The sequence below is a fragment of the Aquarana catesbeiana genome, linkage group LG13, assembly GCF_042186555.1.
Source record: "Aquarana catesbeiana isolate 2022-GZ linkage group LG13, ASM4218655v1, whole genome shotgun sequence".
In the NCBI taxonomy this organism is placed as follows: domain Eukaryota; kingdom Metazoa; phylum Chordata; class Amphibia; order Anura; family Ranidae; genus Aquarana; species Aquarana catesbeiana.
In genome coordinates, this window is record NC_133336.1 from 11,409,004 (window position 1) to 11,436,430 (window position 27,427).

General features: G+C 46.1%; 1 protein-coding gene across 1 annotated transcript; it reads right to left on the reverse strand.

Annotated features, from left to right (window-relative positions):
* Positions 1-686: 686 nt before the first annotated feature.
* On the reverse strand, positions 687-26,978 carry LOC141116809 (tyrosinase-like). The gene is made up of 4 exons (XM_073609248.1): positions 26,184-26,978; positions 22,836-23,049; positions 7,461-7,602; positions 687-984 (listed from the first exon to the last, which is right to left on the reverse strand). The coding sequence occupies exons 1-4, from the start codon at positions 26,976-26,978 to the stop codon at positions 804-806; spliced, it is 1,332 nt and encodes a 443-aa protein (XP_073465349.1). The 3' UTR covers positions 687-803.
* Between the last annotated feature and the right edge of the window lie 449 nt (positions 26,979-27,427).

Sequence of the window (27,427 nt, forward strand, 5' to 3'; positions counted from 1 at the left end):
TACAGCGCAGGCTTACTTTTCCGGGAAGTTTACTGATGTCCTCAAGTGATCGCGCTTCCTGCGTGCCCCCCGTTGCGTGCACGTGGCGTGCTCTGTGATCAACGAGTCCTTCAGACTCCGCTGATCTCAGATCAAGGTAAAGGGCCAATCACAGTGGCCCTTTACCATGTGATCAGCTGTGTCGAATGGCAGCTGATCACGGATGTCAACACAAGCAGGTCATGGGCTTTTCTTTCCTTAAGCTGATAGCATAAGGAGAGGAAAATAGAGCCGATAATGACGTGTGGTAAAGGGACATCGACACTGATAATCAAGACACTGATTATCAGTGTCCCGATTATCAGTGCAGTCCCGACAGTGCCCACCATTGCTGCCAATCATTGCCCACCAGTGTTGCCTATCAGTGCCCATTAGTGCCACCTATCATTGCCACCTTTCAGAGCCCATTAGTGGCACCTATCAGTGGCCATCAGTACCACCTATCAGAGCCCATCATTGCCACCTATCAGTGCAGCTTTATCAGTGTCATCTATCAGTTGAAGCTATTGAGCTTTGGGACACAGCCAATTAGGTGGCATTTTCAAATAAATGAAGACACCATTAATGAAATTTCATTTTTAATTTTCATTTAGGTTATGGTTTACATAATTACTCTTGAAAATCAAGATAGAGGATTTTGCGGTGAATCTGTTGGACAGATTTGATAGAGATCTCATTGTGGTCCTGAGATCACACAGTAATTTGAAGGGGTTTCAATCACGCAAAGAGCAGATCCCAACCTCAAGACTTGCTTCAATGTAGAATTACATCCCCTGGTATTCCGAGTAGATGTACATAAATTTGTTAGAGATGCGCAGGAGGTCTTTGTTCCTGTAACATGGGAAGTACGGAGTGGAGCACTCGTTAGGACTATGACCTAGTTCGTCATTTTCAGGGTACGCGTCTGGAGTTGCCTGGTATTTACGAAGCCATGCCTCAAAGATCCTACAAATATTATATATATTATAGGTATATGTATATATTATATGACATGTGAAGATATATACAAAGCCAGAATATACAGCGGGGAAAATAATTTAATTTAAATGATAGAGACAAAATATCAACCAAAAATCCTGAAAAAAAAGATATAAATGTTATAAATTAATTTGCATTTCAGTGAGTAAAATAAGTATTTAATCCCCTAGCAAAACATGATTCAGTGCTTGGTGGAAAAACCCTTGTTGGCAAGCACAGAGGTAAAATGTTTCCTGTAGTTCGCGACTAGGTTTGCACACATCTCAGGAGGGATTTTGGTCCCCTCTTCTTTACAGATCTTCTCTACATCCTTAAGGTTTCTTGGCCGTTGCTTGGCAACTCAAAATTTTAGCTCCCTCCATAAATTTTATACATTTTCTATAGGATTAAGGTCTGGAGACTGGCTAGGCAACTTCATGACCTTAATGTGCTTCTTCTTGAGCCACTCCTTTGTTGCCTTGAAGCTATATTGTGGGTCATTGTAATGCTGGAAGACCCATCCATGACCCATCTTTAGTGTTCTGGCTGAGAGAAGAAGGTTCTCAACCAAGATTTTCAATACATGGCCCCGTCCATTTGCCCCTCAATGCAGCAAAGTCGGCATGTACCTTTAGCAGAGAAACAGTCCCAAAGCATCATGTTTCCACCTCCGTGCTAGACTGCGAGGATGGTGTTCTTAGGGTCATAGTCAGCTTTTTTCTTCCTCCAAACACGGCAAGCCGAGTTAATGCCAAAGAGCTCAATTTTGGTTTTCTCTGAACTTTCTCCCAATCCTTCTCTGAATTATTTAGATGTTCATTGGCAAACTTCATACGGGCTGTACATGCGCCTTCTTGAGGAGGGGTACCTTGCGGGCCCTGCAGAAGATTCAATCCATGGCGGTGCATTGTATTACCAATGGTTTGTTTGGTGACTGTGGCCCCAACTGCCTTGAAGTCATTCATAATCTCCTTCTGTATAGTTCTGGGCTGATCCCTCACGTTTCTCATGATCATCCTTTCCCCATTAGGCGAAACCTTGTATGGAGCTCCAGACTAAGAGCGATTGATGGTTATTTTGTATTTCTTCCATATGCGAATAATCGTTCCAACAGTTGTCTCCTTCTCACCAAGCTTCTTTCTGATTGTCTTGTAGCCCATTCCAGCCTTGTGCAGGTTTACAATCTTGTCCCTGATGTCCTTTGACAGCTCTTTGGTCTTGTCCATGATGGTGAGGTTTGAATGGAAGAAAGAAATTCTGTGGACAGGTGTCTTCTATGCACATAACGAGTTGTCGTTAGGAGCACCTTCTTACATTGACAGGACTAATCTAACCCTTCATTTCTTTGTAAGTGGGCAAACTTACACAATCTGCAGGGGATCAAATAATTATTTTCCCCACTGTATGTATGACAGTACTTTTCCTACAACTTAAATCACACAAGTCACTTAAAGTATGTAGAGGCCATCCTTTAAATCATTCATGATGCCTGAGGCTGGCAGGAGGGCTCCCAATCATATGGTACATATTGTCTGCACAGGGATGATGCCACTGGGAGTCATCCTTACCAGCCTCCAATTGTCAATCACAGCTTGGTCACAGTACAAACCCCACAGCAACACATTTTCAGCGTGTGGGCCCTAGTGCCACACACCATGCAGCTGCATATATGCTGTGACGGGAGTCACTTTGGGCGTAGGGGCTTGTGGAAGCCAGCTTACCTTAGAGAGTTGTGGAAACTCCTTGTCCAGCGCCCCTCCTATGTGTAAGTTGCCCCATGTCTATTAGGGGAACAGGGTAACCGAGAACCCCAATCTGATCTGCACTAATCAGACTCACCGTACAACCACTCAGCATAGGTGTGCACAGCCTATTGTATTAGGGTGTGCACCCCAAAGCTCAAACACACATGAATGCCACCTGCTGTCACAGGGAGGAGGCTCGGGTGGTGGAGACAGTTGATTGGAAGCATATTACGCTACACCCTAAACACGAGTGTAATGTGTCCCTAGACTTTAATATAATGGGGGCATTTTCACTGGCCACTGGCATCCCCCAACCACCCACCTGGTGCCGCCCCTGGATTATGCTAATTCACATGGGGTGATTAGGGTGTGCCCAGGCACACCCGGCACACCCTGTGCGCACGCCTATGCCACTCAGCATGTCACGTTACCCCTGTTATCCAGGGTCTTAGAGGTGTGATTTGTGTTGAAAGAATGACGGGGCTCTTTCACTTGGGACGGTAATATTTTTGAACAATATCCCTCAAGAAAATATGAAGATAAATTCCACCTGTCCAACTGCTGGAATATTGTATGAGCTTGGTCTTAAACTGTTGTAGACTTTTTACTAGATTGTATGAGGTGTGGCTGTATGCCATTATTCTATTGTTTCTGTCTGCCTTGGGAACAAACTATTATGGGATGTATATGTGTATGTGGATTCACTGTTAGAGGGGAGGGGGGTATTCCTCCAACAGCTCTCCCTGCTTATAAGACGATCTACCGATGAGAAGTTTGAACATACCTGTGTGTCTCTTGTTACTGAATGTAGTATACCCCGCCATGTGTCATTATGTAAAAGAGGGGGGATATCTCTCTGTACCTGTGTTTGAATAAACAGTCTGATGTTTTCACCCTACACTGATGCTTCGACAAGTGACTGGGTGGGCTAAGGGACCTTGGTTCGTGCTGGTACCGGACAAAGGAAGCTTATACAGTGGACATAATCCTGTTGAGGACGGGGGTCGGTGACGTATGCATTAGGCTGTCATAAAGGGGTTAAAGAGACCCCATCAGGTTCCTAAGATCTCAAACTGACACTCCCCTGCCATAGACAGTATACTCACCTTCCTGGCCCGCTTCTCCTAGCTCCATCTGTTCCAGCACTGCAGCCTGGGAAAATCGCTTCGGAATTCTTCTGCGTTTCCCACCTGTGCTGGTTTCTTCCTCTGGCCCATACATCACTGCCGTGCTCAGTCAGTAGTGGGCAGGGATGCTGTTAATAATCATGCGGACCCGTACAGCCTTCCTGACTAGACATGTGCGGAACGAAAAAAATTTGTTTTGTTTCGTTATTTAAATCATTTTGTTAAGTTAAATTAGTTTAATTTCTTTTCAAATTTTCTGAATTCGGTGGAATTGAATTCCACCGAACTCAGAAAATTAGAATCATCATTTGAATTGGAATTGGCATTCGAATTCAAATTTAGTCTATTCGAAATTTGAGTTTTCGGAAGACAGTGATATTTATTTTTTTTTCTATTCTTCCCTCTTAATTTCTATTCTTTTCAAATTTTTTTGAATTTTATTCTATTCGAAAGATGGTTATATTCTTTCTATTTTATTCTATTCTAATTCGGATTTCAGAAGACAGATATATTCTATTTTACTCTATTCTATTGTGTTTTCTATTCTATTCTATTCTATTTTTTTATTTTCTATTCTATCCCATTCTTGTTTTTGAATTCGATTTGAATTTCGGACGAATTTCGTTTCATTATTTCAGATTAATTTAAATTGGTTACTATTGTAATTCGGAGGGGCGTGGCCTGGTCCGGCATGGTGTGAGGAGCGTAACATGGGAGCTCCGCTTGAGAAATATCCATCTCTATCTATCCTCTGGCTAAAACTGACTTTTTCTACCTGACACACACAGCCTGCTTCCTCCCACATCTCCTCCAAAAAAGGTCGCCTCCAAAAAAGGTGACTGACCCGATTGCTAAGCTGGACAAATACCGGCTAAAGGAGAAGGGGACTCCGGGAGAAAATGGCGCAGACGCGTCCTCCTCCTCAGACTCAGCAGCAGAAGACAGCCTGTGTGCTGGAGGCAATTTCAGATTGCAAAAGCACTTTAATGTGCAAGATCGAAGAGGTAATGATTGATGTATCCCTGATCAGACAGGACCTACAGAAGCTCCGGGTGTGAGTCATAGAGACAGAGACCCACATCAGCCACGTGGAAGATGAAGTGCCGTCATTACAGATCGCCACCGAACGAATACAGCACCAACTGAACACCATACTCTCCAAACAAGACGACATGGAGAATAGGCTGAGACGATGTAACCTTCATTTTGTGGGGCTGCCTGAAGGAGCGGAGGGCTCCGACCCTCCTTCATTTTTGGAAAAACTATTGTAATTCGGAAACATACAAATTTCCGAACAACGAAAAATTAATTAGAATTTTGTGTCGGAATGAAACAAACCACACATGTCAATTCCTGACTGGGCCCCTCCAATCCCGCCTCTACCTCCCTGAGATGCAGCGGAACAGCGGCACTGACTTTATCCGCCTATGCCCCAAAAAATGAAAAAAGTCCCTCCTCCACTCCAGCCTCTTGGGTCCCTTTGTTGATGTGATGGGGCCCAGGGAAATGTAATTTAAGCCCTGGTAAGCAAGAAGGAGCCAGGGTGTGGTCTAGTAAAAATCAGTTTATTCATTAAGACAGAAATGAACAATAAAGCTGCCCTGGGCTCCCCCGTTTAGCTGATGAGGTCTGGGTCCAGTACAACAGGACCAGTTGCACTGCCTTATCAGCAGGAATTAAGCATTGATTTGTAGAGGTACTGTAATGATCGTAATCTCTAACATTCTCAAGACATACCCTATATTGCCAAAAGTATTGGGACACCTGCCTTTACACGCACAAGAACTTTAAAGAGGGAGTCCACCTGAAAAAAAAATGATTAAAAGCCAGCAGCTACAAATACTGCAGCTGCTGACTTTAAATAAACGGACACTTACCTGTCCTGGAGTCCAGCGATGTCGGCAGCCGAAGCCGAGCAATAGCTTGGCTCTCGGCTGCTGCCGCCGCCATTCTCGGTGTGGGAATAAGGAAGTGAAGCATTGCGGCTTCACTTCCCGGTTCCCTACTGCTCACGCGTGAGTCGCGCTGCGCGTCCTAAGTGGTCTCCGCTATCTCCTGGGACCTGTATGTTTCCCAGGAGTCAGCAGGGGGGTGCGGGAGGGGGCGTGATTCACGGAAGTGGGTGCAGATACCTGTCTAATACAGGTATCTGCACCCCCTCCCCCCTGAAAGGTGCCTATTGTGACACTGGAGGGGGGGAGGAATCAGATGAGCGGAAGTTCCACTTTTGGGTGGAAATCCATTTTAATGGCATCCCAGTCTTAGTCCGTAGGGTTCAATATTGAGTTGGACCACCCTTGGCAGCTATAACAGCTTCAACTCTTCTGGGAAGGCTGTCCACAAGGTTTAGGAGTGTCTCTATGGGAAGTTTTGACCATTCTTTTAGAAGAGCATTTGTGAGGTCAGGCACAAATGTTGGACAGGAAGGCCTGGCTCGCAGTCACCACTCTAATTCATCCTAAAGGTGTTCTATCAGGTTGAGGTCAGAACTTTGTGCTGGCCAGTCAAGTTCCTCCACAACAAACTCGCTCATCCATACTATATTGCCAAAAGTATTGGGCCACCCCTCCAAATCATTTGATGGAGGGGGGATTATGGTGTGGGGTTGATTTTCAGGGGTTTTGGCTTGGCCCCTTAGTTCAAGTGAAGGGAACTCTTAAGGCATCAGCATACCAAGACATTTTGGACAATTTCATGCTCCCAACTTTGTGGGAACAGTTGCACAAAGCAAGGTTCACAAGGACATGGATGAACGAGTTTGGGGTAGAGGAACTTGAATGGCCTTCACAGAGTCCTGACGTCAACCCGATAGAACACATTTGGGTTGACTCGCGGAGACTGGGATCCAGACCTTCTCATCCAACATCAGTGCCTGACCTCACAAATGCACTTCCTGGAAGAATGGTCAAACATTCCCATAGACACACTCCTAAACCTTGTGGATGGCCTTCCCAGAAGAGTTGAAACTGTTATAGCTGCAAAGGGTGGGCCAACTCGATATTGAACCCAACGGACTAAGACTGGGATGCCATTAAAGTTCATGTGTGTGTGTAAAGGCAGGTGTCCCAAAACTTTTGGCAATATAGTGTAACAAGTCCCCAGTCTAACTGTCTCCTCTAACCACACATGTTATGTGTACAGTTTCATTTTCTGTAGCATTGGATTATAGGTGACCTTTTGTGATGCCATAGACCAAGAGTCTCCAAACTTTCTAAGCAAAGGGCCAGTTTAGTGTTCTTTAGGCTTTTGGGAGGGGGAGGGCAGACTGTGGCCAGCAGGAGCAGAAAGTGCCCCGGCATCAGTGCCCTATCTTTTGGTTTTAATGAGAGGCAATAGTGTCAGTAGTGGAAATGGTGCCCCATCATTGGTGTCATATGGAGGAATAGTGCCCCAAGGGCCAGATAAGGGGAAGCAAATGGCCACATCTGACCCCCGGGTCTGGAGACCCCTGTCATAGGCCACAGTAGAAGGCTAGCACAGTCCAATTTTCTGTAGCATTATAAATCTTGGTGATGTCATAAGCCATAGTAGAAGGCCCATATATCCAAGTTGCCCCCCTCCCCCCATGTAACAGATTTAGTGATAAACTCACTTGTCAATAAAGCAATGGTGAAGCACAAACATAGGATCATTAGCGGAGATTGGAACCTCAGACATCGTCCCACCTAAGTAGACATGGACCAAGTTATGCATGTTGCGCTCCAGTGTTACTCCATCTGATGGGTTCAAGAAACCTACAAAGATCATAATGCAATATTATAGTTCCTGGTTAATTTTCTATTCAAGCTTCCATGTCTATCAAAAGTGGAATTAAAAGTCAACATTGACCCTTTTTAACTGTGCTGCTAGCCTTAGTAAAGATAACTACATATAATATAATGTAATGTATAATGTATATAATTATTTAATGTATAATAAATGTATTTTCCTATGGTAAACTTTTTTTTTGTTTTTTTTTTTACATTTCTTTTGTTGCTTTCTGGCCAAAACTATATAATACAGTGCCTTGAAAAAGTATTCACACCCCTTGAAATTTTCCACATGTTGTCATATTACAACCAAAAACTTAAATGTTTTTTATTGAGATTTTATATGATAGGCCAACACAAAGTGGCACATAATTGTGAAGTGGAAAGAAAATGATAAATGGTTTTCAAAATTTGTTTACAAATAAGTATGTGAAAAGTGTGTGTGTGTGTGTGTGGGGGGGGGGGGCATTTGTATTCAGCCCCCTTTACTCTGATACCCCTAACTAAAATCTAGTGGAAAAAAATGCCTTCAGAAGTCACCTAATTAGTAAATAGAGTCCACCTGTGTGTCATTTAATCTCAGTATAAATACAGCCGTTCTGTGAAGCCCTCAGGGGTTTGTTAGAGAGCCTTAGTAGTGAACAAACAGCATCATGAAGGCCAAGGAACACACCAGACAGGTCAGGGATAAAGTTGTGGAGAAGTTTAAAGCAGGGTTAGGTTATAGATAAAAATTACAAGCTTTGAACATCTCACGGAGCTCTGTTCAATCCATCATCTGAAAATGGAAAGAGTATGGCACAACTGCAGACCTACCAAGACATGGCCGTCCACCTAAACTGACCAGCTGGGCAAGGAGAGCATTCATCAGAGAAGCAGCCAAGAGGTCCATGGTAACTCTGCTGAGATCCACAGCTCAGGTGGGAGAATCTGTCCACAGGACAACTATTAGTCGTGCACTCCACAAATCTGCCCTTTATGGAAGAGTGACAAGAAGAAAGCCATTGGTGAAAGAAAGCCATAAGAAGTCCTGTTTGCAGTTTGCAAGAAGCCATGTGGGGGACTATCACGTACCCTGTAGTAGAGCCTGATTGGACGAGGAAGGTCTCCCTTACACCTCTGACTTGGGGCCTCTGATAGTGTGGACAGAAGGTGCAGGAGTGCAGAGTCGCATGAGTGCCAAGAAGTCTTACAGGCAGCAGGGCGGATGTCCTTGCTGGGCTGGAGAAGTCACCAGAAGGCTTCAGCAGGAAGACTGGCAGGTAGGCAGCTGGTGCAGGTGACATCAACAGAATAGCAAGGTCAGGCAGGCTGGGTCATACACAGGCTTGGAGAATCGGATAGAGGGTACAGGCAGGAACATAGTGAGAAGGCAAGCCAGGTCTGGAACCGGATCAGTGGAACAGGAGCAAAAGGAGAAGACAGAGGATTGGTCACAGGACAAGCCGAGGTCGGTGCAGATGGAGTTCAAGGGATGGTCAAGACAGGAATCAGGATACAAGTTCACAGGTAACAGGATAACAGGATGCACAGAAGCTGAAGACAAAGCAGCACTGGAGCTAGGCACTGGCTGAGTTTAAATAGTCTTATTTGGTGCCAGCGTCAATGACGGGTGCGCGCAAGCGTCGGCACGCACGGGGATGCGTGCCAGTTTGCACATGCGTACTTCTATTCGCCAATACCCGAGTCCTATGAGCAAAGGGAACTAGTGTTATTTTGCACCTGAGAGTTCTTCTAGGGGGACAAACTTGACTGCTGGCATGTGTATCCTGACATTGCCCCCCTCCAATGGGCAGCCTCCGGATGCCCAACTGGGCTAGTTTCTCTGGCTGACAGAAAGCTTGGACAAGTCTCCCGGCATGAATATTGCCCTCAGGTTCCCAAGAGTTCTCCTCAGGTCTGTAACCCTTCCATTTGACCAAGTACTGGACCTGATTTTGTTTCTTTCTACAGTCCATGATCGCCTCTACTTCATATTCCTCTTTACCATTTACCATTAAAGGCTCAGGGGGACCACTATTCCATTCTGGAAATGGGTCCGGACACGCAGGCTTCAGAACAGCTATATGGAAAACTGGGTGACTCTTAAAAGAGTCTGGTAGTGCCAACTCATAGGTCACATCACTGATCCTCTTTTTCACAGCCTGCCCAATTTTTTAGACGGGAAGGCTAACTTCAGATTAGTTGTGGCTAAACATACCTGATCACCAGGTTCCAGGATCAGATCTCCCCGTTTCCTTTTGTCAAAAGACTTTTTATAGTCTTCCTGGGCTTTAGCCATGGTTTTTTGCCACAGCTGATTGTTAGAACTGAAGAAATTCACTGTGTCTTGAACTGCTGGGATTTGACATTCAGGGGCTGTGGTGGTCAGGAATGAGGGGTGAAACACGTAGTTGGCAAAAAACGAAGATTGCTTGATGGCAGAATGTTCTGATTTATTGTATGCAAACTCCGCTAATGGTAATAGTGCCACCCAATCATCCTGCCAAAGGGAAGAAAAACAGTGTAAATACTGTTCCAGCGTTTGGTTGGTCCTTTCAGTTTGACCATTGGTCTGTGGGTGGTAAGCTGAGGAAAAAGACAACTCAATATTCAGGGTCTCACACAGGGCTCTCCAAAATCTAGACGTGAACTAAACCCCGTGGTCAGACACAATATTAACAGGAAGTCCATGCAGTCTCACAATTACTTTAATAAAGATCTGTGCTGTCTCTGAAGCTCATGGTGTATCCCTTATGGGTAAGAAGTGTGCCATCTCTGACAAATGGTCCACGACCACAAAGATGGTAGAGTGACCTTCGGAAGGAGGGAGTTCAACGATAAAGTCCATCAAAATAATTTTCCAAGGTCTATCCGGGATTGTCAAGGGTTTCATCAGACCCCAGGATTTAGTCCTGCTAGTCTTATTTCTAACACACGTAGGGCAAGTTTCTATGTACTTCTTACAATCCTCTTTTAGGCAGAGCCACCAAAAGGTACGTTGTAGAAGTTCAGACGTCTTGTGGGTTCCAAAATGTCCTGCAAGGGCATGATCGTGGCAGAGACCAAAGGCGGCAACTCGTAAGTTTTCAGGTACAAAGATTTTGTCACTGTGCCATAACAGTCCATCCCTTGCTTGTAACATCATCCCAGAAGAAGATGAGATACCAACAGAGGCTTGTTTAATCTGTGACAAGAAATCTTCCTGTAACAACAGAAAATTCCCAGGGAATAGAATGGTGTCTGGAGGAGAAGGTTTCTCTGACACACCAAACATACGAGACAGAGCATTCAGCTTTGTGTTTTTTGACCCTGGCCTGTAGGTTATGTGGAAAACAAATCTTGTGAAAAATAGTGCCCACCTGGCCTGCCGTGGTTTCAGACGTCTTGCGGCTCGCAAATACTAACACTAAATACTGGGAATGGTAAAGTGACGCCTGAAGACTGGACAGAAAGCCCCCACATATATATATAAATGTATAAATATATATGTATATTTTCCTTAATCCTGCAGCATATGGTTATAGAAAGTGTATGCATCAATGTGCAAATAAGACCAAGGATTAATAACCTTAAATATATCTAAAAAATATAAAGTAGTTGTATTATCAAAGATCGCTAGTATGATGGAATACATAAGGGGGAATGAAAAGAAGAATAAAAATGAAGATGAAGGAAAGGAGGGACATGGTGTGGAATGAATGTGTGGAAAGGAAGGGAGGCCAAATAAGGGGGAGGAGAAAGGGAGGGAAAGGGGAGGGGGGGAAGGACAATGATGGAGGAAAGCGGGGAAAGGGAAAATGGGGAACGTAGGAAGGGAGTGGGGATGAGAAGAGATAAGAGGGGTAGTCGAGAAAGAAATGTAGGAACAATGAAATGTGAAAATATACAAGGTGAAGAGTGTATGGTGAAAGTGGAGAGTTGACACTATATATGTGTGAATGTGGCAAGTTCCGTTGGTCAGTATATATTAAGATCGGATGAGTTGCCCCTTCCAACAAATATCTCCACTTTTCAAGAGCAGCTTTAATCGCCAGGAGCTCACGGTCTCCCACATCATAATTTTTTTCTGCCGGGGATAACTTGCATGAAAAGAATGCCACAGGGTGTAGTAAGGCCTTGGCCCCTTGACGTTGAGACAGAACTGCCCCCACTGCCGTCTCTGAGGTGTCTACCTCTAAGACAAATGGTAGAGCAGGTTCTGGATGCCGGAGTATAGGTGCAGATGTGAAAAGTCCTTTCAGAGTCTCAAATGCAGACTGTGCTTCTGAAGACCACTGGAATTGCTTCCATTGTCTTGTCAATTGAGTAATGGGGGAAATTATTGCGGAGAATCCCTTGATAAACTTCCTATAGAAATTTGCGAATCCTATAAACCAATGTACCCCTTTCTTTTCTGTGAGAGCTGGCCAGTCCAGGATGGCAGAGACCTTCTGGGGATTCATCTTGATGCCATCTGTGGATGGGATAAGGCCCAGGAACTGGATACTTTGGCACTCAAACTCACATTTTTTGGGTTTTGCGTATAGGCCGTGCTGTCTGAGTTGGGCCAGAACATTTCTAACATGTCCCCGATGAGCCTCCAAGGAAGTAGAAAATATTAAAATGTCATCTAGATATACGATGACAAATAAGTCTAAATAGTCCAGGAAAACATCATTAATAAAGTGCTGAAATGTTGCTGGGACGTTGCAAAGTCCGAAAGGCATTACTAAGCACTCAAAATGTCCAAATAGGGTGCGAAAAGCCGCTTTCTACTCGTCACCTTCACGAATACGCACCAAGTTGTATACCCCATGTAAGTCCAATTTCGTGAAGATGATGGCGGAACGGAGTCTCTGACACAGCTCTGGCACCAAAGGCAGAGGGTAATGGTTCTCAATCATTATTGAGGTCCCGGTAGTCCACAGAAGGGCAAAGGGAATGATCCTTTTTCTCAACAAAGAAAATCCCATCTCCGGCTGGGGACGTGGAAGGACGGATAAAACCCTTCCTCAGGCTGTCATCAATGTACTCTTTCAAAGTGGCAAGTTCAGGTTCCGTCAAAGGGAAGATTTGCCCGAATCGTATTTCAGCCCCAGGGAGGGGCTTGATTGGGCAATTGTATGGCCTGCGAGGAGGGAGAGTCTCTGCTCCTTTCTTACCAAACACGTCAGCAAATTCACGATAAGGTGCAGGAATAGAACATATATAGCAAAGGAGACATGTGAGTAGATGGTTTGGGGAAGCAGTGTTGCTGGCAGTAAGAAGATAGGAACTCGATTCTTCCCAAATCCCAATGAATGCAGGGATTGTGCGCCTGGAGTCATGGCATACCCAAAATGATAGGCAACAAGGGTGAAGCTATGGCATCCAGATGTAACAGTTCTTAGTGAGTACTGGATATGGTGGCAGGTAATGGAACAGTCTCTTGGGTGACAGGACCAGATTTAATGCATGACCCATCTGCCAGGTGAACCGAAAGTCCATGAGATCTTGGCTGCAGTGGGACCTTATGTTGTAGAGCAAATGTCAAGTCAATAAAACAGCTGCAGGCCCCAGAATCAACAATAGCGGGCGCTTGGATGACCCCCTCTGGAAGTTGCAGTGAGATCTGAATAGCCAGGTGATTAGACTTGTGAGGCAGTGATGACTGGTTGGCAGATGAGAAGGTTAGGCATCTGCTACTCTTGGCTGGACAGGACCTTACATAATGGTCACCTTTCCCACAGTACAGACACAGGTGGTTCTGTTGGCGGTACTGGCGTTCCTCTGGAGAAAGAGAGGGGCGAGGCATGCCGAGCTGTGTTGAACTTAGCGGACTGGGAACTTGTGGCAACATACAAGAAGGCTGGAGCCGCCCAGCCGATCTTTCAGCCCTGCGTTCTCTCAGACGTCTGTCAATCTGGATCACCAGGTTTATCGATGCTTCCAAGGAACCAGGTACACCCACATGGGCTAACTCACCTTTTAGAGGTTCAGATAAGCCTAGCCGGAATTGGTAACAGTGAACGGCATCATTACACTTAGTATCTGCGCTCCAGCATCTAAAGTCTGTCACATAGTCCTCAGTGGTTCTGCCGCTTTGCTGGAGCGCATGTAGGGCTGCCTTGGCTGTGGCAGTTTGCAGGGGATCCTCATATAGTTGAGCCGAGGTCTCAAAGAACGAAGTCATACTTGACAGACATGGGTTTCTCTGTTCCAGCAAACGGTGGGCCCAAGACTGGGGTTCACCTTGCAAAAGGGAAATTACATACCCCACCTTAGTAGCCTTGAGAGAAAAGGTCTGGGGCTGTAATGAAAAGTATAGTTCACAAGCATTATGAAAAGTCCTGAACTTGCTGTGATCGCCTGTGAACTTTTCTGGAATCGGCACCCATGGTTCAGATGGCAGCATTACTACAGTAGGTGCAGGAGAAGGTTATACAGATGCAGATGAGGCAGAAGCTGATGTGGGAGAAGAGAGTTCATGGATTTGTTCCTCAAGCCGACTGTAACCCTCCTGCAGACTCTTGACTCTTCGTTTGTGTGAGTGCTGTAAGGTGATGGCACAGCTGATCCACCAGGAGGTTCCTCGTCCAGGCTAGGACATGGCTGCTTTGTACTATCACCTACCTGGTAGTAGAGCCTGATTGGATGAGGAAGGCCTCCCTTACACCTCTGACCTCGGGCCTCTGATAGTGTGGACAGAAGGCGCAGGAGTGCAGAGTCACACAACTGCCAAGAAGTCTTGCAGGCAGCAGGGCGGATGTCCTTGCTAGGCTGGAGAAGTCTCCAGAAGGCTTCAGCAAGAAGACCGGCAGGTAGGCAGCTGGTGCAGGTGACATCAACATAATAGCAAGTCAGGCAGGCTGGGTCATACACAGGCTCGGAGAATCGGATACAGGGTACAGGCAGGAACGTAGTCAGGAGGCAAGCCAGGTCTGGAACCAGATCAGTGGAACAGGAGCCAAAGGAGAAGACAGAAGATTGGTCACAGGACAAGCCGAGGTAGGTGCAGGTGGAGTTCAAGGGATGGTCAAGACAAGCCGGGTAGATAACAGGAATCAGGATACAAGTTCACAGGTAACAGGATGCACAGAAGCTGAAGACAAAGCAGCACTGGAGCTAGGCACTGGCTGAGTTTAAATAGTCTTATTTGGCGCCATCGTTAATCAAGGGTGCTTGCAAGCGTCAGAGCGCACGGGGATGCACGATGGTTTGTGTTTGTGCGCCAGTTTGCGCATGCGCACTTCTATTTGTCAATGCCGATTCCTACGAGCAAAGGAAACTAGTGTTATTTTGCACCTGAGAGTTCTTCTAGGGGGACGAACTTGTCTGATGGCATGTGCATCCTGAAAGGGACACAGCAAACATGTGGAAGAAGGTTCTCTGGTCAGATGAGACCAAATCTAAACCATTTGGCCTAAAAGCAAAACGCTATGTGGTTTCTTCTGAGGTTCAATAATATTGGGTGCTACCTGTAACCTTAGTGGGGGACCCCTCTAAACACCACACAAGGTTTCTCAGGGAGATGAGGCCCCAGAATTCGATCATTGAGGAGTACACCCCAGTGTTTACTCATTATTTTCTTAACGGAGAAATGTTGGTTGGAATAGGTAGTAAGGAGAGCAAACTTCAACATGATCCCTAATCCTAGAGGCCAGCAGATCATCTCTGACCCTCTGATCATCACTTTTAATAGCATCTTCCAATTCTGATAACTGATAGCCTTTCTCAAGGAATTTCAACTTGAGAGATGAGGCCACCCGGAGAAAGTCACTCCTATTGGTGCAATTTCTCTTAAGTCTTAAGAATTGACTCTTGGGCACCGACTTCAACCAAGCTGCATGGTGACAGCTATTGGTTTTAATAAAGCCATTTCTGACGGTTTCTTTAAAATAGGTGGATGTAAAGATAGCACCAAAAACAGCCTTAATATTAATATCCAAAAAATGGATTTCTGACTTACTAGCCTCATGTTTTAAGATTATACCCTTATCATTGGCATTCAGTTCGGTCATATACAGGTTAAACAATTCAAAGTCATCATCCCATAGGAGGAGGATGTCGTCTATATACCTTTTCCAGAGAATCAGCTCCAGTCTAGGCCTCTGATAGACGACATCCTCCTCCCACTTAGCCATAAAGAGGTTGGCCATGCTCGGGGCAAAATTAGCCCCCATGGCCACACCTTTATTCTGTAAATAATAAGTGCCTCCGAACCAAAAATAATTATGGCCCATTGCAAAATCCAAGAGCCTTAATAAAAAATCTCTCTGAACAACCAGCAGGTCACTTGAGCTGAGAAAATGATCCACAGCCTCACGGCCATGTTGATGCGAGATGATGGTGTAGAGAGATGTTACATCTGCCGTGGCCAGTATGTAACTCTCCTTTCATTTAACAGTCTTTAGGATATTTAAAACCTGAGTGGAATCCCTAAGAAAAGAAGGGGTATGGGCTACCAAGGGCTGCAAGAAATAGTCTATATATCGACCGACTCTAGAGGTAATAGAGTCGATACCACTCACAATAGGCCTTCCAGGAGGGTGCACTGGATCCTTGTTAACCTTTGGCAGGTAATAGATCACAGGCACCCTTGGAGCCACAGGAATCAAAAACAGCTTTTCTTTTTTGGAAACCAAATTTCTGCTAAAACCTTCATCAACCAAACTTACTAGTTCTTTCTTAAATTTGACAGTAGGATTTCCCTTTAAGGGAATATAAGTCTATGTAATTGTGTATAAGTGTTGTAATGTTATCAATTGTTTAATTTTGTTAAAATATTTTTGTACCACAAGATGGCGCTGCTTCCTGGCTTGGTTGCTTAAGATTCACTATAAGTATTGATGCTTCCTGTCAATGGAGTGCATAAGTTTTTCCTGTTTCCTGTCGTTGGAACTCAGTAGATCTTCTATTGCTTCCTGTTGTCGGAACGCAGGCAAAACTCGCCCACTAATTAGCCACCCCATATATATATACCGAGCATGATGATGTAAAGGGGATCAGAGGACACTACTGTGGGGGATGATGTAAAGGGGAGCAGAGGACACTACTGTGGGAGGATGATGTGAAGGGGAGCAGATAGGGTTGCCACCTCACCCCTTTAAACCCGAACACATATTAATTACACAGGTTCTGTGGCTGATTAAGGTGGTAATTAAACTCACTTAGTGCCTTACCTGCATTCAATTAGCCACAGAACCTGTGTAATTAATATGTGTTCGGGTTTAAAGGGATGAGGTGGCAACTCTAGGAGCAGAGGACACTACTGTGGGAAGATGATGTGAAGGGGAGCAGAGGACACTACTGTGGGAGGATGATGTGAAGGGGAGCAGAGGACACTACTGTGGGAGGATGATGTGAAGGGGAGCAGAGGACACTACTGTGGGAGGATGATATGATGGGGAGCAGAGGACACTACTGTGGGAGGATGATGTGAAGGGGAGCAGAGGACACTACTGTGGGAGGATGATGTGAAGGGGAGCAGAGGACACTACTGTGGGAGGATGATGTGAAGGGGAGCAGAGGACACTACTGTGGGAGGATGATATGAAGGGGAGCAGAGGACACTACTGTGTGAGGATGATGTGAAGGGGAGCAGAGGACACTACTTTGGGAGGATGATGTGAAGGGGAGCACAGGACACTACTGTGGGAGGATGATGTGAAGGGGAGCAGAGGACACTACTGTGGGAGGATGACATGAAGGGGAGCAGAGAACACTACTGTGGGAGGATGATATGAAGAGGAGCATAGGACACTACTGTGGGAGGATGACATGAAAGGGAGCAGAGGACACTACCGTGGGAGGATGATATGAAGGGGAGCAGAGGACACTACTGTGGGAGGATGATGTGAAGGGGAGCAGAGGACACTACTTTGGGAGGATGATGTGAAGGGGAGCAGAGGACACTACTGTGGGAGGATGATGTGAAGGGGAGCAGAGGACACTACTTTGGGAGGATGATATGAAGGGGAGCAGAGGACACTACTGTGGGAGGATGATATGAAGGGGAGCAGAGGACACTACTTTGGGAGGATGATGTGAAGGGGAGCAGAGGACACTACTGTGGGAGGATAATGTGAAGGGGAGCAGAGGACACTACTGTGGGAGGATGATGTGAAGGGGAGCAGAGGACACTACTGTGGGAGGATGATATGAAGGGGAGCAGAGGACACTACTGTGGGAGTATGATGTGAAGGGGAGCAGAGGACACTACTTTGGGAGGATGATGTGAAGGGGAGCAGAGGACACTACTTTGGGAGGATGATATGAAGGGGAGCAGAGGACACTACTGTGGGAGGATGATGTGAAGGGGAGCAGAGGACACTACTGTGGGAGGATGATGTGAAGGGGAGCAGAGGACACTATTGTGGGAGGATGATGTGAAGGAGAGCAGAGGACACTACTCTGGGGGATGATGTGCAGGGGAGCAGAGGACACTACTGTGGGAGGATGATGTTAAGGGGAGCAGAGGACACTACTGTGGGACAATGATGTGAAGGGGAGCAGAGGACACTACTGTGGGGGGATGATGTGAAGGGGAGCAGAGGACACTACTGTGGGGGGATGATATGAAGGGGAGCAGAGGACACTACTGTGGGGGGATGATGTGAAGGGGAGCAGAGGACACTACTGTGGGAGGATGATGTGAAGGGGAGCAGAGGACACTACTGTGGGAGAATGATGTGAAGGGGAGCAGAGGACACTACTCTGGGGGATGATGTGCAGGGGAGCAGAGGACACTACTGTGGGAGGATGATGTAAAGGGGAGCAGAGGACACTACTGTGGGACAATGATGTGAGGGGGAGCAGAGGACACTACTGTGGGAGGATGATATGAAGGGGAGCAGAGGACACTACTTTGGGAGGATGATATGAAGGGGAGCAGAGGACACTACTGTGGGAGGATGATGTAAAGGGGAGCAGAGGACACTACTGTGGGACAATGATGTGAGGGGGAGCAGAGGACACTACTGTGGGAGGATGATATGAAGGGGAGCAGAGGACACTACTGTGGGACAATGATGTGAGGGGGAGCAGAGGACACTACTGTGGGAGGATGATGTGAAGGGGAGCAGAGGACACTACTGTGGGAGGATAATGTGAAGGGGAGCAGAGGACACTACTGTGGGAGGATGATGTGAAGGGGAGCAGAGGACACTACTGTGGGAGGATGATATGAAGGGGAGCAGAGGACACTACTGTGGGAGTATGATGTGAAGGGGAGCAGAGGACACTACTTTGGGAGGATGATGTGAAGGGGAGCAGAGGACACTACTTTGGGAGGATGATGTGAAGGGGAGCAGAGGACACTACTTTGGGAGGATGATATGAAGGGGAGCAGAGGACACTACTGTGGGAGGATGATGTGAAGGGGAGCAGAGGACACTACTGTGGGAGGATGATGTGAAGGGGAGCAGAGGACACTATTGTGGGAGGATGATGTGAAGGAGAGCAGAGGACACTACTCTGGGGGATGATGTGCAGGGGAGCAGAGGACACTACTGTGGGAGGATGATGTTAAGGGGAGCAGAGGACACTACTGTGGGACAATGATGTGAAGGGGAGCAGAGGACACTACTGTGGGGGGATGATGTGAAGGGGAGCAGAGGACACTACTGTGGGGGGATGATATGAAGGGGAGCAGAGGACACTACTGTGGGGGGATGATGTGAAGGGGAGCAGAGGACACTACTGTGGGAGGATGATGTGAAGGGGAGCAGAGGACACTACTGTGGGAGAATGATGTGAAGGGGAGCAGAGGACACTACTCTGGGGGATGATGTGCAGGGGAGCAGAGGACACTACTGTGGGAGGATGATGTAAAGGGGAGCAGAGGACACTACTGTGGGACAATGATGTGAGGGGGAGCAGAGGACACTACTGTGGGAGGATGATATGAAGGGGAGCAGAGGACACTACTTTGGGAGGATGATATGAAGGGGAGCAGAGGACACTACTGTGGGAGGATGATGTAAAGGGGAGCAGAGGACACTACTGTGGGACAATGATGTGAGGGGGAGCAGAGGACACTACTGTGGGAGGATGATATGAAGGGGAGCAGAGGACACTACTGTGGGACAATGATGTGAGGGGGAGCAGAGGACACTACTGTGGGAGGATGATGTGAAGGGGAGCAGAGGACACTACTGTGGGAGGATGATGTGAAGGGGAGCAGAGGACACTACTGTGGGAGGATGATGTGAAGGGGAGCAGAGGACACTACTGTGGGAGGATGATGTGAAGGGGAGCAGAGGACACTACTGTGGGAGGATGATATGAAGGGGAGCAGAGGACACTACTGTGGGGGGATGATGTGAAGGGGAGCAGAGGACACTACTGTGGGAGGATGATGTGAAGGGGAGCAGAGGACACTACTTTGGGAGGATGATGTGAAGGAGAGCAGAGGACACTACTCTGGGGGATGATGTGCAGGGGAGCAGAGGACACTACTGTGGGAGGATGATGTGAAGGGAAGCAGAGGACACTACTGTGGGACAATGATGTGAAGGGGAGCAGAGGACACTACTGTGGGGGGATGATATGAAGGGGAGCAGAGGACACTACTGTGGGAGGATGATGTGAAGGGGAGCAGAGGACACTACTGTGGGAGGATGATGTGAAGGGGAGCAGAGGACACTACTCTGGGGGATGATGTGCAGGGGAGCAGAGGACACTACTGTGGGACAATGATGTGAGGGGGAGCAGGGGACACTACTGTGGGAGGATGATGTGAAGGGGAGCAGAGGACACTACTGTGGGAGGATGATATGAAGGGGAGCAGAGGACACTACTGTGGGAGGATGATATGAAGGGGAGCAGAGGACACTATTGTGGGAGGATGATGTGTAGGAGAGCAGAGGACACTACTTTGGGAGGATGATATGAAGGGGAGCAGAGGACACTACTTTGGGAGGATGATGTGAAGGGGAGCAGAGGACAATATTGTGGGAGGATGATGTGTAGGAGAGCAGAGGACACTACTTTGGGAGGATGATATGAAGGGGAGCATAGGACACTACTGTGGGGGGATGATGTGAAGGGGAGCAGAGGACACTACTCTGGGGGATGATGTGCAGGGGAGCAGAGGACACTACTGTGGGACAATGATGTGAGGGGGAGCAGGGGACACTACTGTGGGAGGATGATGTGAAGGGGAGCAGAGGACACTACTGTGGGAGGATGATATGAAGGGGAGCAGAGGACACTACTGTGGGAGGATGATATGAAGGGGAGCAGAGGACACTACTGTGGGAGGATGATATGAAGGGGAGCAGAGGACACTATTGTGGGAGGATGATGTGTAGGAGAGCAGAGGACACTACTTTGGGAGGATGATATGAAGGGGAGCAGAGGACACTACTTTGGGAGGATGATGTGAAGGGGAGCAGAGGACACTATTGTGGGAGGATGATGTGTAGGAGAGCAGAGGACACTACTTTGGGAGGATGATATGAAGGGGAGCATAGGACACTACTGTGGGGGGATGATGTGAAGGGGAGCAGAGGACACTACTCTGGGGGATGATGTGCAGGGGAGCAGAGGACACTACTGTGGGACAATGATGTGACGGGGAGCAGGGGGCACTACTGTGGGAGGATGATGTGAAGGGGAGCAGAGGACACTACTGTGGGAGGATGATATGAAGGGGAGCAGAGGACACTATTGTGGGAGGATGATGTGTAGGAGAGCAGAGGACACTACTTTGGGAGGATGATATGAAGGGGAGCAGAGGACACTACTTTGGGAGGAGGGATGTGAAGGGGAGCAGAGGACACTACTGTGGGAGGATGATATGAAGGGGAGCAGAGGACACTACTGTGGGTTGGGGGCACAGGGCATTATGCTGTGTTTTTATTTGGGGCTTGGCCTGTGTTTTTACAGGTTTTTTTTTTAAAGGGTGCCTCCCCCCCTTACCTGGGGATCTTTGATTCCCTCCATGTTGTCCAGGTAGAACTCAACCTCTGAAAGGTTGCCCACGCCTGATCTATAGGCTTCAAACAAAAGTTCCTGGATAGAAATTTGACAGGAGATGATATTTATGTGATTGGGCCTTCATTAGAGGCAAAGATCACTTCACTTAGCTGCTAATACAGGCACATTTACCCATTATCTCCTGTCCAAAGCTCTCTAGTCAGGAACATTTCTTTGAGTCTTCTAGTAAAGATAGGTGTTAACATAAAAAAGTCACTTGAATTCAAACAGAATAAAGATGCTAATGTGTTTCAACCATCGGGTCTTACATCATAGCTACATTGTTTAACCCCTTCAATACCGGGCACTTTAACCACATTCCTGCCCAGGCCAATTTTCAACTTTCATTGCTGACACACTTTGAATGACAATTGTGCGATCATGCAAGGCTGTACCCAAACCAAATTTGGCATCGCTGATGGGCACCGTTGGGGCAGCACTGATAATTAGGGCCCTGATTATCTGTACAGATCTCCTCTGGGAGGAAATGTCAATGCGAGGAGAGGAATGCCGATAGCCGTAATTTCCCTGTTTACATGTGCACAGCTGGGATTGGAAACAGCAGATCACATGGGTAAAGAGCCTCGTCATAGGCTCTTTATCAAGATCAGTGATGCGCCATGTCCCAGGGACACAGCGCACCGCCAATTGAGGTGCTGCACGCCCCTACGGGTGCACAAGCACGGTGAGAGTGGGATGACATATGACATCATCCCAGAAGGAGAGAGTTGCCTTGCACCCGTCAGTTGACAATACGGAGGGCAGGAGGTGGTTAAGCACTAATAAAGGAAGTATCTTTCCCAAAAATGCGTTGGCTGCATTTAGTTTTCCTGGAGTCACTTATGATACCAATTGAGAACTTTGGACTGAGACTGTCATTTAAGGCTCTTTTTTGCCCATCTATGCAATTCTTTCCCCCAATTTCTGCGTCCCCACTGGGATGATTCAATGAGTTTCTCTTTGTGACATAGCCACCGAGACAGAAAATGATTGGAAATGCAAAACGTTATGGTTATTAGAAAAATTTGTTTATTTAACTGAGATTTCCTCTCACATGGGGTTGGATTTACTAAAACTGAAGAGTGCAAATTTTTTTTCAAAGCTTAATTGAACAAGCTGAAGTTAGGAGCTGATTGGCTGCCATGCACAACTGCACCAGATTTTACAATCTCCAGTTTTAGTAAATCTCCGCCATTTTGTCTCCAAGACAAGGAATAAAAATTGAAATCTCCACAGTGGTATTGAAACAAAAAGCCATTATCTTATTGAAAAGGTTAAAAAAAATACTGTGTGCCCACCTTCTAAGGCATTGCGGAAGCTTTTCTTTGAGGTTCTGTAGTAGGGAGGGCTGTCAAAGTCTTTCCATTTCAGAGTGTCCTCTACATCTTTGAAGGTGGGAAACCCAGTGACATCAGGATCATGGCCAGGCTTCCTGTGTAATTTTTCCATCTGATTCTGGTCAACAACATTTAGGCAATATACATCAATATAGTTGTACCCACTGCAAATAGACTAAGGGAAACACGGAGAGCCTTGTTAGTAGAGATATGAATTTTGAACTATTCCAGTTTTTTTCGTTATATTCTAATACTTCTGTATAGCTAAGTTTATGTACAGCCATGCTCTTCGCCTCATCAAATCAGAATGCTTTGCATTTATTGAGGAAATGCAAAAGCACTCTGAATGGTGCCTGTGTCAGGCGGGCAACCTACTGCGTTCACAATGTGGCAGGTGAGCTGGTCAGTATGGGACCTGGAAGCTAGTGGAGATCACTGGAGTAGAGGTGTAGAGCAGTGTCTACTACTTCCAGCTTCTAGATGCATCCCACAGGTATGGTGTACGCATACTGACAAGGCGGACCAATGCAAGACTGTAGCAAGAAACACAAACAGAAGAAATAACTGTAGTTTAATCAATATTAACTAGCTTTGTAGTCTAAAGTGCAACATTATTATATCTTATTTCAAAAAAAGCCCTTTTATTCATAATGAAACAAGGAGGGAAAAGTTGAGGGGATTTTTACGGTGCCAAACAAAATGATGGAAAAAGACATATAATGACTTAAAATGAGCAAATTAGATTTTATTATTACACACGATTTTTATAAAATTACAGAATACAGAAAAAGTTATTCACAATAATAACAATAATGTAGAGGTTATAAAGTAGGTAGGTTCAAGCCAAAATGAATGAAAATTTTATAAAAATCGTGTGTAATAATAAAATCTAATTTGCTCATTTTAAGTCATTATATGTCTGTAATAATAAAATCTAATTTGCTAATTTTAAAGTGGGGTTTCACCCAAAAAAACAAAAATACATAAAAAATCCTAAAAAACAAAAAAAATTTGGATATTTTTTTTTTAACTTACCTCTAAATGCCTGTTGGTAGGGGGTCCCTCGTAGTCTGTCCCTTCCAGTGCCTGGGCTGGTGACATCACTTCCCCCTCGGCACAGCGAAGGGCTCCGCTCTGCTCCCTCCCTCCTGTCAATCATCTGGGACCCATTACAGGTCCCAGGTGACTGAGCGGTCAATCACGGCACGCGGCGCCGCTCACGCATGCGCAGTGGGTGCGAGGCTGTGAAGCCACAGCCCGGCGCCCACAGTTGCAATGCCGGCGCCGCTGAACGGAGGGGGAGACTAGCGTGGCTTCGATCCCCCACATCGCTGGACCCTGGGACAGGTAAGTGTCCAATTAAAAGTCAGCAGCTGCAGTATTTGTAGCTGCTGACTTTTAATTTTTTTTTTTTTTTTCATGGGCCCCCTGGGTGGAACTCCTCTTTAAGTCATTATATGTCATTTTCCATCATTTTGTTTGGCACCCCTCAAAATCCCCTCAACTTTTCCTTCCTTGTTTCATTATTATTTAGGGATGAGGTGCCTTTTAATTGGGTGTTGTACCGTGAACCAGACCTATGTTTCTTTTCCCCTTTTATTCATAATTGGATCCAGAACACTGGACCTTTCATTTTGTCTACCTTGGAAGGGGCGTCAGCAGCGTCATCTGTGCATGTGATTTGGCAAGGAAACAGGAGGACGGGTGAGCTACGAACAAACTCTAAAGCAGACATGATAGCTTTTATAGAGATACAAAATGTGGTCATATTTTGTAGACATCTTACCTTCACACCTATGAGCTTTTTGGAAATCCCAGTTCATAAATTGGCCATACCTCTATGATTCTTAACAGCTTCAACCCTTGTGGAAAGACTTATGCCCTGTACACATGATAGGATTTTCCGACGGAAAATGTGTGATAGGACCTTGTTATCGGAAATTCCGACCGTGTGTAGGCTCCATCACACATTTTCCATCAGATTTTCCGACACACAAAGTTTGAGAGCAGGCTATAAAATTTTCCGACAACAAAATCCGTTGTCGGAAATTCAGATCGTGTGTACACAAATCCGACGCACAAAGTGCCACGCATGTTCAGAATAAATTAAGAGATGAAAGCTATTGGCTACTGCCCTGTTTATAGTCCCGACGTACGTGTTTTACGTCACCGCGTTCAGAACGATTGGATTTCCTGACAACTTTGTGCGACCGTGTGTATGCAAAACAAGTTTGAGCCAACATCCGTCGGAAAAAATCCATGGATTTTGTTGTCGGAATGTCCGATCAATGTCCAACCGTGTGTGTACGGGGCATTAAGAAAAGTTGCAGGAACTCAACCATGCCCCCTTCCCTGACCACATTAAATGGTGGGTGTGGCCAAATTGCACTAGCAGTGGCAGTCCTAAAGTTGCATTAAACAAGAGAAGTGCATTATGTGCAGGGTTTAGGGGTGCAATGCCTCTCTGCTGCAAGATCATCCAGTGGGGGATTTGTCATCCTGGCAGGGATCCCAGAGGGTGCATGAGGCCTACCGGGAGATGCTCCTCTAAAGCCCATGACTGCACTGCACCTGGGTCACCTGCATATCCCTGCACTCCTTGAGATCCGCTCAGGAGATGAGATCTGTGGGAGCTGCAAAGACACACTAGTAACAGGAGAGCGGAGAACCAGAGCTGGAGGTGGCAGAACTTTATTCCACCAAATTACAGCTGAAAAAAAAGCTGGATTTGGGATTGCTTACAGGAATATGTGCGCATTCAAACAAAAGCATTTATGGGGTCAGGAACCAAGGCTGGACAAAACCTGGCTTGTTATTGGCATTTAACTTAATCCCAAAAGTCTTCATTGGCACGATCAGGGCTCTGTATGGTAAAACCGTGTCTTTACATGTCCCCATTGTGTACATGCCATGCTGCAATCGACAGTATGCAAGGGTCTGGTCCTAATATTTCTAATAGCAGAACATAATGGTAAGGATTTTTATATATTAATGTAATGTTCTTTGCAAAAGTTTAAAAAGCAATGCAGATATGAATGTCATCTTTAGAGAGATTGCCCACTACTAATGGTCATGGTTACAATATTTTACAAGACCTAAAGTGAGGACAAATATTCAACAGCACCACAAGCAGATTTTTTTGGAGAGATGAAGGCCAAGGTTTTGACCAGCTTTTAATTATCCATGTTTGTGTTACAGGTTTTCCATCACTTCCTGTCTGGTGAAACTGTTGTCTTGCAAATAATGTGAAGAAAAGTTCCTGTAACAGAACATTGAAGAGCAGTACAAACCTGACAGCTTCCCACTTACCTTCCAAGAGGCAAAATGGGAGTAGCTACTGAGAAACCCTTCCACTTCATTATCCCCAAGGAAGTCATTGGTGCAGATTGAGCAGTTTTCCTCTCCTCGCCAGTCATAATAAGGAAGGGCAAAGTTCTCATCCCCCGTCAAGAGCTGAATTTGTCTCTCCAGGAAAAGGAGGCCCAGCCGATGCCAACCGGGAAAAGCCGGACCTTGATGGGCGTAATTTCTGGTGGTAACAAAGCTCCCATCGATCAGGAGTGGTTTTGTGGAGTAGTAATGGATCCAGGAATAAACATCATAGATGGAGGCATCAACAAAGCGGTATGTGTCTTTGTGATGGCGGTCTCCGGTGTAGAGGACGACAAAGTTTTGACTTTTTGTGTTTTTGGCCAGCAGCAAGTAGCTGAAGAATCTTTTCCTTTCAAGAAAAGAAAGTTCTCGAATTTCCTTCCGCACAATAGTGTTTTTGCGGTCACATTTTTCACCAAAATACCCGTACTTACAGTCACCGCAGTCGTAGCCTCTGTAGTCATCAGAACACTCGCAGGTTTTGTTATAGTAATACCTTGGCCAGCCCAGGCGGTCATCTTGATACTGGGGCACTTGACCAGCTGCAAAGGTAGTAATGACAACTCTGTTACGGCATTTGCCACGGCCTGACTTCGAGCCACAGGGGCTGCCGTCTATCCAAAGGGGGCAGCAGGTTTTTGTCTTAATTGCATCATCTGTGGTGCAGGTTCTTGGAAACTGACCCTGGACCAAATTATAACAAAGAACGAGGAAAACTCCAAGGGCAATCATGGCTCACGGCATAAAAAAGACTGACTCCTGGAAAAGACAGCAGACCTAGAGTGGTTATATAACATACAGGGGCTAATAAATGCACGAAACACTGACTTAACTATAGGGCTGGTTTACAATTTATTAAAGGCAAATAGACTGCACTTTTGCAAGGGCAGTTGCACTACGCAAAGACAGTTACTCCAGAGCTTAGTAAATGAGGAGGAGGCTGTTGAGATGTTGACTTCCATCATCAAATCATGTGCAAACAAAAATGCTTTTGTTTTTCTTGCATGTGATTGAGTATTCCTTCCAAAGTGAAGCTTCACCTCATTTATTAAGCTCCAGAGAAAATTCCCTTGTAAGGAGCAACTGCACCTGTAAGGTTCACAGTTGTTTGCCTTTAGTAAATCCACCCCACTGCACATTCAGCATGTAGACATTTCACATTTTAACCCCCTTGCTGTCCA